This window comes from Delphinus delphis, chromosome 20 (genome assembly GCF_949987515.2).
Source record: "Delphinus delphis chromosome 20, mDelDel1.2, whole genome shotgun sequence".
Taxonomy (NCBI): domain Eukaryota; kingdom Metazoa; phylum Chordata; class Mammalia; order Artiodactyla; family Delphinidae; genus Delphinus; species Delphinus delphis.
Window position 1 is genome coordinate 8835686 of NC_082702.1, and position 12452 is coordinate 8848137.

The window sequence follows — 12452 nt, forward strand, 5'->3', positions numbered from 1 at the left end:
AGATGTGTAGCTAGAGTCTAATCACGAGGGAACATCAGATGAACCTAAACTAAGGGACATTTTACAAAATAACTGGCTTAGCAACCTTCAGGTGTCATGAAAATCTAGATGCACACATGATTCTGAACTGGATCCTTTTGCTGTTAAGGACATGATTGGAACAACTAGTAAAGGTGGAATGGGGTCTGAGGATTAGATGGCAGCGACGTACCCATGTGTATTTCCTGATTTTGATGGTTGGTTTCTGATTAAGGAGAACGCCTTGTTTGAGAAAATACAGACTGAAATATTTGGGAATAAGGTGGTAGCACCTTACTCTCAAATTTTTGTCAGTACTGGCTACTTTTACCAAGTTTAAGATGGTATATGTGTGTAAGTGTATAAATAATTTCAAACTTACAGAGCTGTGCGTCTTTCTTCCTGTCTTCTCTACACACACACACACACACACACACACACACACACACACACACACACACACACCCCCCAGATATTTTAAAAATAAAAGAGAAAAAAGACAACAAAGGTACAATTTAGCAGGGTAAGTGAACCAAGATCTATCAGCTACCAGGCAGCTTGCTGAAGACCGTAATGGATTTGAAAGATGAAAGTTCAAATTGCTGGTGAAGATAAAACAGTGTGGTTTTCAAGGGGGCTTTCTGCCACCCCATAATCACTCCTTTGGTGTCTGGATCCATTGTAAAAGCTGGCATATAAGATGTTTGTACTGCCCTCAAACCTTTTGGTCAATGGGTCTGTTTGACCTTAACAGGTAAGTCACGTAGTTAGCGGAGTGACATTTAGTGCCTGATACAGACTTGCCAGACCCTTCTTAACAAGTCTTACAATGCAGATCAAGCCATCAGCAGTATGGTCTGGAAATGCCATCACAATAAGAAAAGTCTTAACCAGGTTTCAGAAACTACCAAGACCTTAATTCAGAATTTTGGTAGTTTGCCTGGCAAAGACCAATGCTAAGAATCCACTGATTCGTTAGGCCATTATATGACAAATGAAGGGAAAAAAGTTGTTTTTACAGTCTTAGTCCCAGGCAGGCCCACTGCTAACACTTTCAGGGCCTGAGGGTAAGAGTACAAATGAAAAGCCATGTCTACATATTTAGTTATAAATCACACTAATAAGTTATTAAGTATATTATATTCTCCTGCGTTGACAAATAAACCTTCTTCATAACCACCTGGAAGACCAGGTTCAAATCTGGAATTCTCACACTCCTTGGGAGTACTGTGCCAGAACGAGATACCCTGGGAAGGCCGTACCCGCACCCTTTCCCCGCTCTGGCTCTGACTCAAAATGCAAGGGGCTTTGCACTTAACTTTGCAAAAGGCTTTGCCCATCCTTCCCCCCCAAAACATCCACCCCTCAGGCCTAGGCATGCAGACATTGTGGCAAGGTCTGTACTCCAGAGGCAGATCAGGGAAGAAGCCCACAAAAGCCCGGGAAGTAGCCTGGGGTTATCTGGGCAGGAGATTCCAGGGGTCCAGGTATCCAGAATGTGGTCTAGAACTGGAGGAAGGCTACAAGATCCAGGCAGATGCAGCTCCTTCATCCCATGGGAATGGCTGGAGGAAGGCCAGAGTGGGACCTTCTATAGCACCAGGGCCAAGGATAGAGGCCCCTTTCCCTCAACTCTAAGGGCAGAATTAGACTCAGTTCTGCCACTAACTTGTGACCTTAGGCAAATGAATTAACCTCTCTTGGGCCTGTCAGTGGCTGACAACTTTTAGAGAAGTTTCCTGGTATCTGAGGAGGAGACCCCCTGTGGCCTTGTCTTTAATGTGTACCAGCCCTCCAGCCACAGGTGACAAAGCCAGGGGTGGACACATGTCCCAAGCCAGACCCATCAGATTGTTTCTCCTGGGAATCGTGAGTATGAAAGTTGGAAATGGAGACACATTAATGTCAGAGCTCTAAAGAGAAAGGCCAAACCCCTGCTGCCTCCGAGGCTCCCCAGCTGCCCTGGTCTTTCCCCTTCTCAGATCACAGGAGCTACTCCATGCTTCTTGTGCTACTCCAGCCTGCCTTCAATTAACGCCCCCTTTTCTGGTTCAAGGTACCCAAAGTCTACTATCATGGCTCATAACTATTAAAAATAAAACAAAACTTAACCAAGCTGCCTATCGTAGTAGCACAGATGCAAAAGGTGGTGCTTGCCTTACCGACCTCACTGGCATTGAGTTTATAAAAAGCCCGCTCGACGGTGCTTTCAAGGAATGAAGAGCCTTTCAGATGAAGCAGCCAGCAGTGCCTGCCAGGTAGGAGCATCCACCACCCCCTTGAATGAAGGTAACTCTCACACCTCACTCATCCCTCCCGCTCCTCCATGCCCTTGGCTCATGGATCCCTCTGCCTCGAATGCCTAACCCACTCCCCTCCACTGTCCATTTTCTCCTCTGACGATTCTGGGCCTTGAGGATTTCAATCTGAGAGTCTAGTTAAGACTAATAATAAGCCCTCTCACACCGTTAACTGATCCCCTCTCCTCAGATGGGTAGCAGCTTCCTGAGGCAGGGACCACAGTGAAAGGCACAGCATTGAATGGACTAGATTTTCAATAAATACCCCTGAGCTGACAGGACCTACCTGCTTTTCATTTGCCAAAAAGCCCAACAATAAATATAAAGATGAATTCTCCACACAGTCTATCAGCTATCAAATTAAGGGGTTGTGCTGGGCCATTTAGTATAGTGGGAGACTGCAACAGGAAACTGGCTCAATAGATGATGGCAAGGCAAAAAGGGGAAGACCGACGCACACAGCCATTCAAAATCGTGTTCTCCAATTGTACGCCAACTATATGTCAATAAAAAAATAAACAGAATAGAATAGAATCATGCTCTCCAAAGTAAGCATAAAGATTTGAGGAGTGCTTATGAAAATATATGGAGTGAAAAAAGGAAAAGACAATACATATGTATGTCATATATTACATTAGATCATTATACATGTCTTGCATGTACTAATATATATTAATTAGTGCTCTAATTTATTATGTACATGCATAAAAAGAATACTGACATCACTGGGTAACAGGGTTCACATTTTCTCAACTTGTTCTGTATTTTCCACATTTGGGACTTGTGAACCTACTTTACTTTTTAGATCAGGCTGAACATCTATAACAAGTGATACAGATCTGGATGTAAAGCTGAATGTAAATCAGAATTGAAACAACTTTCAAACTACAGATTTCTAGGTCTAATTTCCACACCTACTCATGGGAGACTATAGTTTTCAAAAGCATATTAACAACTGACAACCACAACCCGAGACAGTTTTCACACTCTGCAGAGTGGCAAAAGAGCCTGAAGTTACCAAATGTTACTGTTACATGCTGCTGGGTTTGGAATGTAAATTGAGGAAACTACTTGAGAGCTATTTTTCGGGGTCTGGTAAAGTTGAAGATGTGCACATCCTAAATCTCCTATATCCTAGAGAAATCACACACTTACCCAAGGAGATTATCTATACACACACACACACACACACACACACACACAAAATGACTGCAGCACAATTTGTAAGAGCAAAACCTTATATACCTAAATGCCCATTAATAGGAGAATAAATAAATAGTAATGTTTTCACACAGCAAATACTCTATGGTCAAAACAAAAACAAAACAAACAAACAAACAAAACTGCAGTGCTTGCTGTCCAAGAGAACTTGCAATGATGACAAGAACATTCTGCATGTTGGTGCTTTGCAATATGGCTGCCACCAGCCACCTGTGGTTACTGAGCATGTGAAATGTGGCTGGTGAGACTGAATTTTTAATTTATTTTCAATTTCATTAATTTTAATTTAAATAGCCACATGCGGCCGGTGGCGACCATAATGGACAGCAAAGCCCCAGAACCACACACAAACACAGATGGCCTCACAAACGCAAAGCTGCTCTTAAGAAGCACACGGCAGCAAACATAAAACGCAAAACCGACTTTTAAGAAGTTAAAAAGCACACCAAACAATTCTATGTTACTTGGAAAAACAAACACGTGCAGTGAGAAGAAATGCCCAGAATAAGAACCACAACCGACGACAGCGGGTGCTCATGCTGGCGAGCGATAACCAGGGGGCCTCGATCACATCAGTAATGTTTTATGCTTTAAACTGGGTGGTGGGTACATGGTGACTAGCCCTACTATTCTTAATTTCATTTTTAATTTATACCTACAACACCACCTAATAAGCTTTATTCCACTGTTTAGATTTACAAACACATGACAAAACACCATGCCAAGCAGGGCTATATCCACCCCTCCTGGATACCTTATTAAATCCACACAAATGTACCAGCAGCCCTGAGAAGACAGAGAAAGAACACCCAGATTGGTACAACAGTACTGGGAACGTTCTGGTTTTTAAGTTGCATAGTATTTGTTTTACCGTTATGTTCCATAACTTGCAATGATGTCGCGGGATTTTTGTATATTGAATATCTCTCTCTCACTCTCACACACACACATACACACAAGACTAGACTGTGCTGTGATGATGGGAGGGACTCCTCTTCCTCATCCGTAGAGCCAAGAAACTTCTCTCAGGTGAGACAAGGCACCACCAGCACCCACCCCACACTCCACAACTGTCCTACCTGCAAAACCTACTATCAGCAGTCCACCAAATTCTCTGCGATTTGCACCCTGCACCTCCCTGCCTGCTCCCCTCACCCGAACCAAGTGATTCTCTGACAATTTAGTTTTGAACCTCTCTGGCCTGCAGGTTCTGGTCTAGGCAACCCAATGACTTACTTCTACATATTCCTAACCAAGAACCTTCTCTTCTTTAAAAGTCTGTTCTCTCAGCTCAGCTCAAATAACCTGAACTATGAGAACTAATGTACTACAACATTAATCCATTTATTTGATCACAAAGAAAGTTAACTGAATAAATCTGTTTTACAATGACAATAATCTCCTCCAGAGCTGGGTCACATTATGATGCTGGACCAGCCACAACTACACTGAACAAACATTTCCTGGGGACCTCCCTGGTGGCGCAGTGGTTGAGAGTCTGCCTGCCGATGCAGGGGACACGGGTTCATGCCCCGGTCCGGGAAGATCCCACATGCCGCAGAGCGGCTAGGCCCGTGAGCCATGGCCGCTGAGCCTGCACATTCAGAGCCTGTGCTCCGCAACGGGAGAGGCCACAACAGTGAGAGGCCCGCGTACCGCAAAAAAAAAAAAAAAAGAATCCACCTGCCAATGCAGGGGACACAAGTTCGAGCCCTGGTCCGGGAAGATCCCACATGCCGCAGAGCAACTAAGCCCATGAGCCACAGCTACTGAGCCTGCGCTCTAGAGCCCGCGAGCCACAGCTACTGAGCCCGCGAGCCACAACTGAGCCTGCGTGCCACAACTACTGAAGCCCACGTGCCTAGAGCCCATGCACCGCAACAAGAGAAGCCACTGCAATGAGAAGCTGGCGCACCACAAAGAGTAGCCCCCACTCGCTGCAACAAGAGGAAACCCATGCGCAGCAAAGAAGACCCAAGGCAGCCAAAAATAAATAGATAAATTTATTAAAAAAAAAAAAATCGCCTGAACACAAGTGTGCGGGGTACCGCACTAGGAACAAAGCAGCAAACAGAACTGCCCAGCCCGTATGGAGCTTCAACTCTAATGAGGGAGACCCTGACAAGTAATCTGAGGTGTAGCCAGCATTACAAATCAACGTGCCACAGGAAAGAGGAGGAACTACAATAGTCAGTCATCAGGAATGATGCTTTAAGGATGGGGGTGAGAGGAGGATGAGAGAATTGTCAACAAATTGCTCACAAAGGGGGAAATCAAAATAATGAATCACTCCTCAACTGTGGAATTTCACAACTAATTCATGAAAAAAGGATTACGGTGCCCAAATTAGCCACCCACTACATCAGAAGCAGTGGTAAAATTAAATCTGTGGTTTCTTAGCATGTCAGAAGCAAATCCTACTTTATGTTTAATCTTTAAAGAGCTATTATGGAGAGTACCCACCACCAGGCATCTATCTACTCCTATCGGGCAGCCCCCTAACAATAAAGAAATATGAGCAGCAGCACGGGAGCACGCTGGTGGCTTTTTAAAGTTTTCTGGAGTGATCCCAATTTTCACATACTTCATCCCACCATCCTCACAAAACTTCAAGTTATCCTAGAAACTCCAAGGGGATTCACCTTGTGGGTGGTAAGGTGCGCCTGTGCCCTTCGCCACTGCCTATGCTCTCTCCCCACCTATTCCTTCCTTCTTACACTGCTGTGTGATCTTGGGCGGGATTCCTTAACTTCTCTTGGCTTTAGTGTCAGCTGTAAACGGAGACAAGAGGGCTAATTTGCTTCCCTGCACCCAATACAGTGCCTTCTCCACAGCAGGCATTTTGCAACTCGCAGATACAGCAAGGGCTTGCTGCTTGGAGCGAGGAAGCCAGAGTCACTCCGTCTCGACAGCTGTGCCTTTTCTTGACCCTATTTCCTGTGACTGGATGCCGGTCCTGGCTTTGGTGCTTGGCAGACTGTCCTTCACATGCCAACTCGAACAATTCTTCCTCTGGGAAGCCTTTCCGGACACTTCCTCATCACAAAACCACTGCAATCTCCTTTATCTACTGCATACTAGAGCCCACATCAGGTCTGTGCCCAACACCTGTTTCTGACGAAATCTGTCTCATCACTTCTCCTGGGCACCAAAGGAAGCAAACAATCTACTACTGCATGCCTATCTCTGGGCTGGGCATTTTCCCACTGCCGTATTTATCATGATGGCACAGGTGCTAGAAAGGCCCAGCCAGTGTCTTCCTAGACGGTGTGAAAACCACAAGCTCTGTTTTTCCTCTTTGTTTTTTAACGTTTCTAATTTAGGAGCACAATGTGTACCTTGAAGCAAAAGTGGCTTTACAACACTGGGTTGAGCCTAAGGGAAAGGGGGAGGGGAAGGGAACCCTAACCAGAAGCCTTTCACAGGAAACGGGAAGTGGTTGCTTCCCCACCCCCATCCTGCACGCTGAGCATAACCCAACTAGTTGAAAGGGCAGAATCTAAATCAAGGGATTTTTGAATTGGAGGAAAACTTCGAAATCGTGGAGTAGTCCCTGCCAAAATGGAGTCGGCGCGTTATTGCAAGGTGGCAAAGCCAAGGCCCAGACCCTGCTCAGCCCGGTCCTTCCACAGCGCTCTCGGTGAGGCTGCACAAAGACAAGGTTTGGAATCCCAGGGATTGTCATCAGGAATGCACTGAATGCCTTGGAACCTTAAGGGCTCAGGGTTGGAATCCAAGCCTGAATTGTCCCAGTGAAACAGCTGACTAACAATGTCAGCTGGGGAATATTTTGATACCTTCAAATTGGGCCCCAAGTAGGAAGAGGCCACACAAAGAGCTGTGTGACTGAAGAGCCCTAGGAATGGTACGCAGAGGCCGCCGAGTGCCTGCCAGGGCTGCCCACATTCTCCTCATAGCTAGCTAAAGTGGCTCCCAAAAGAGGTTTCCAGATCTGCCCCAGTGGGCACCATCAGAATTGACTCCCAGGAAACTTCCAGCTGTGAAGGGCAAACAAAGCTAGGGCTCTCTGCATTTGAATGTGAAAGACCTGCCTCAATCAGAGAAGGCCCTTAAGCCATAAAACCCTTCACACCAAGGCCAAGTGTCACACTTGTAAGAGGGTGTGATTTATAAACTGACAGCACCCACAAAGCTGCTTTTGTACTCCTCCCTTAGTTAACAATTTATCTCCCCCACCAAACTCACGGAGCTATTCAGATAAAGCTTGACTGGGCCTCAAAAAGAAAGAAAGAAAGGAAGAAAGAAAAAGACCCAAGTTTTGGCCAAAACACCAATGTTCACTCCGGATAATTATGGTCCTGTGAATAGACACTAAAATTAGGGCTTAATAATTCCTCTGTATTACACTCACAGCATCAAACTATTCCAATACAAACATAAAGAGCAAGGAAAAGAAAATCTCCAACGCAGCCTTGCTGGAAACTCAAAAGAGTTCCACTTTTGTGGTTTTCTGCAGTCTCTTTTGTGGTTTCTGCACTCTTAGAATCCCCCCTTTAGAGCAGTTTTAACTCGACACCCTGACCAGCTGTTTTTCTTTCTCAACATTTAGATCTACAAAGCAAAGAGTAAATAAGGGCTTGGCCATGTCTTTCCTCTCGGTTCAACAAAACCAATTCTGGCCACTTCATCTTGTTTTTTTCCCCATCGCATGAATTCCCTTCTCAAATTCCAACACTAGCTACAAAACCATCATCTGTCTACTGATTCCCTTTCCAGTCCTCTTTCTATAACATGAATTACAGCACCAATCCTAGTAGAGACTAAGCCCCTAACATAAACTACATTAAAATATATATATATATGTATATATATATATATATACATCTGGTAACACTTGTCAACATTGAGACCTTTCTTCTTAAAAGGTTATTTGGTAGGAAAAAACCAAAAACTTTATTTTAAAAAAGCAATTAAGCAATTCAAGTTTAAACTGTCTCCCTGCCCACTTAGGACCTTACTAAATTGTCTATCAATCTGAAAAAAAAAAAAAAATTTGTATAAGAGTGCAGTCTTCCCTGGTGGTCCAGGGGTTAAGAATCCGCCTTCCAATGCAGGGGACATGGTTCCATCCCTGGTGGGGAAACTAAGATACCACATGCTGCGGGGCAACTAAGCCCGCGCACCTCAACTAGAGCCTGAGCTCTAAAGCCCACGTGCCACAACTAGAGAGAAGTCCGTGCACCGCAACAAAAGATCCCGCATGCCACAGCTAAGACCTGACTCAGCCAAATAAATAATTAAAAAAACAGATGTAGCAATAATAAAAGTGACCTAAGTTTAAAAAAAAAAAAAAAAAAAGAGTAAGGGGCTGTGCTGAGAAACAGTCTTTCTGACGCTGCTCCATACATCAGAGGCGCAAATCTGTGGCCCACAGAGCAGGTAAGTCTTGCAGGCGTGTCCTCTTTAGTCTCTACAGGGTGGATGGAAACAGCATGCAAAAAGGTTGCCGGTATTAAAAAGTTTGGGACAGAGCATATTAAAAAAAATCTTTCTTTCTCATTCTCTTGAAAAATCACATCTGACATCACTAGGTCCACATTCCCTCACAGCAACAGCCGGCTGGCACCAAGCACAGCTGCCCCTTTAAATGGGACAAGCGCTGGCCTAGTCTGTCCAGACTGCCCCCCTTCAGGACTACATGCTTGCTTCCCTTGCTGGCAATGGTTATGGCCCATAGCCTACGAGCCCCAGGGCTTCTGACCCTTGACACCACCCCTCTCCTCCACATACCTTTTTGACCATGGTTGTCTCAGATGAATCAAGTTTGGCTCTCTTGGTATCAGGTCCATCTTCTACTCCTTGACTAACTTTGGCAACTTTGGTTTTCTCCCTAGAGGGTGACAAGGGGAGGGAATCGAGTTCTACCCTATGAATCATGCCATGAGAACAAAAAGAGCATCAGTGGCTCACTGAATAGGATGGTGGTTAAGAGCAAAAGCTCATACAGATCTGGCTCAAATCCCAGCCCGGCCACTGACTACCTGATGCCTCACTGACCTGCTATGTGGGAATAATAATCCCTGAAGAATTATCAGAAGAGAAATAACAAATTGCTTAGCACACTGCTTAGCGCATAGTATACTCTCAATAAACTTTGTAAATGTTCCACCTGAATCGTGAAATAAAGAGCTGAACTCAATTCCTCCTCTCTGCCATGGGGAGCTCACATTAAAGTAATCTGGCCTTCTTTTCTCTACTGTGACTTCTTTATCCATTTATAAGGTGCCCAAAGAACTAGATTTTCTTAAAGTCATAAAACATAAGAGATACAAGAGGGCTTCCCTGGTGGTGCAGTGGTTGAGAGTCCGCCTGCCGATGCAGGGGACACGGGTTCGTGCCCCAGTCCGGGAGGATCCCACATGCCGTGGAGCGGCTGGGCCCGTGAGCCATGGCCGCTGAGCCTGCACGTCCGGAGCCTGTGCTCCGCAACGGGAGAGGCCGCAACAGTGAGAGGCCCACATACCGCAAAAAAAAGAGATACAAGAGATTTTGAACATGTTTGTCCTTCCCCCATCTCGACTTTACAGGCAAGAAACTTGCAGACTGGAGAAAGTTCAGTGACTTGCCTAAGAAGCTGAACGAAAGAGAGCAGTTCTTGACTCTTGGTAGGAGGCTTCACCTACCACACAGGGTCTCTCTTTACCTCTCATCGGCAAGGGTGGTAGTCAAAAGTTACAGCCCCAAAACCAACTCTTGTAGTTTCACAGCACTGGTATCATCTGCCATCTTTCATCTAGAAGCTACAAGTTCAAAACACTGCAGGTCTCATTATGTGAGAATCACCATGGTCTGGAACCTCAGTGTTCAAAATGAGAGGAGGTCTGTCTGTTCTGCCAGAGCAGTCTCTAGACCTTGGAGCTTTTCCAAGGTGGACTCTGGCTGAGTGTGCCTGCAGAGCTGCCCATCCAACTAGTACTCATTTTACCATCTCTCAACCTGAACACTCGCAAGCCCCAGCTGGGGAACAAATGTTTACAATCCGAGCAGGTTCTCCCTGAATAGAAAGTGTGGCTTCACCACCTGAAGTCCAAACTGATCAGATACCCACATGGTGTGTTTCGATCACCTTAGAACTGCTTTCCTCATGCTCTAGAGGAGATCATCAATTTGGAAGGCAGGGGCCACATCTCCTATAATTCTGAGCACACAATCTATATATTCAGTAAGCTGTTAATGAATTAATGTTAATGAAACCATTAATGAATGGTTTCCCAAAGTTCTAAGTATTATAGTTAAATACTTTCCTTAAATGGTTCATTTCCTACCAGTAAATAGAACTACATTTTGAAAAGGCTTTATGTTCTCTCCTCCTCTCCCCAGACTTACTCTACAAATTCATGCTCTCCGAGATTGGCAAACGTGTATCCGTGGTAGCCAAAAACATCTCCCGTAAAGAACTTGATGCTATTTTTGTGACAGATCTGGTCAACTTTAACTATGATATCCCTGGAGCAGCAAGTCAGACATACCTGCAGAAAGAATGAAAGTGGTTGGGTGTGAGTTGTGCAGACTGTGAATCACCGCCCTGATGTCTAAATACACCTTAATGAACAGTCTCTCTGGGCATGGCTAAAGCCAGTTTCAAACTGGTACAACAGGTTCTTTGGATGCTATGGTTAGAAGACAAAAGAAAAGTTGCAGGTTTCAGTGTGTAGAAAATGTAAATCATGAGACAGTCACTTCACCTTCTGCAACCAAAATGAAACGTGTTTAGCTATTAAGTAAAAGGCACTCGATGAATTTATTTCCCCTAAACCATGAACATATATAAACCACATTTCACAGTTTTCAGGAAAAGGAAAAGACAATAATATAACTTAGAGGAAGTTATTTCTAAATCATTAAATCTATTAATATCTGAATAAGCTACAGCAAGAAACAAAACCAGTTTTTTAAATTTACCCAAAGGTCATGTTTAAATACAAGGGCATTTTTCCCCCTTCTTTTGACTGATATGTTAAGATAAAGAAAATAAACAAGTCCTGTTGAGATTATTTTTCCACAGTTTTCGATGTGAAACTTTATCTGAATTTAAGGACAAAAGAAAAGGTTACAGCCCAAGTGACCTCCCATTCAGACTTAGACAATGAGACGGTGATTCACTCAGTGGAATTATCAATGTTGCTCTGAGGCCTCTAAGTTGTGTTCCAGTAAGTTGAGGTATTAGAAATGGCTAAGTTTTAATGCACAGAACACGACCTTTCGGGAGAAGCTTTGTGATCAGGGCCAAGAAGACAACTTCTAAATTGCACATGTTTTCTTCTGAACATAGAAAGTTGGAGAAGAAATTTCAAAAGGATTTTCATTTGATAAACCTCTTGCTGTTGTCTGGCAGCCTGAATATTGAAATAACGCTCACAGAGCAACGTGTGTCTCTGCTGCCATTCAAAGGATGCAGTCACCCGAGGAAAAGTCAAATCTAAAAGATAAGACAGGTGCAGCTGAACATGCAATCAACTGACCGAATGGAGCCCTGCAGTCAAAACTGAGCGTGAAAACCTATGAAGACCAGTCAAACGTGGCTCAAATATGAGGAAGTCACGCCTGCCCTGTGCACATGCGTTATACAAGCAACAGCCCCATGCTTCAGTTCTAATAAAGCTTCTAGTTGCTAGAAGTTCAAAGGACACCTAGAGTAAACCAAATGTGGTTACTACGGATAAAGAAATGAAGAGATGACTTATGTCCAAATGGAAAATGTTCCAATACCTGGACTTACAAAACAGAATAAAAAAAATTTTTTAAGGGACAAGATGCACAGATGATCCATCATTCCAAGCCCACATTTGAACAGATGCACATATGAAATACAACAGTGTGAAAAACAAAACTACCAAACCCAAATTCTAACCTCTCACGTAATGGGCCCTTCATTTAAAAAACAAGTAGATC

General features: G+C 44.2%; 1 protein-coding gene across 1 annotated transcript in view; it reads right to left on the minus strand.

The window, feature by feature from the left end:
• SAE1 (SUMO1 activating enzyme subunit 1) overlaps positions 1–12452 on the minus strand; it is a 74312-nt gene that overhangs the window by 40533 nt on the left and 21327 nt on the right. Inside the window, exons 4-5 of the mRNA XM_059999017.1 lie at positions 10887–11029; positions 9291–9390 (exon numbers count right to left, since the gene is read on the minus strand). Coding sequence (XP_059855000.1) covers positions 9291–9390; positions 10887–11029 — 243 coding nt within the window. The remainder of the gene's footprint in view (positions 1–9290; positions 9391–10886; positions 11030–12452) is intronic.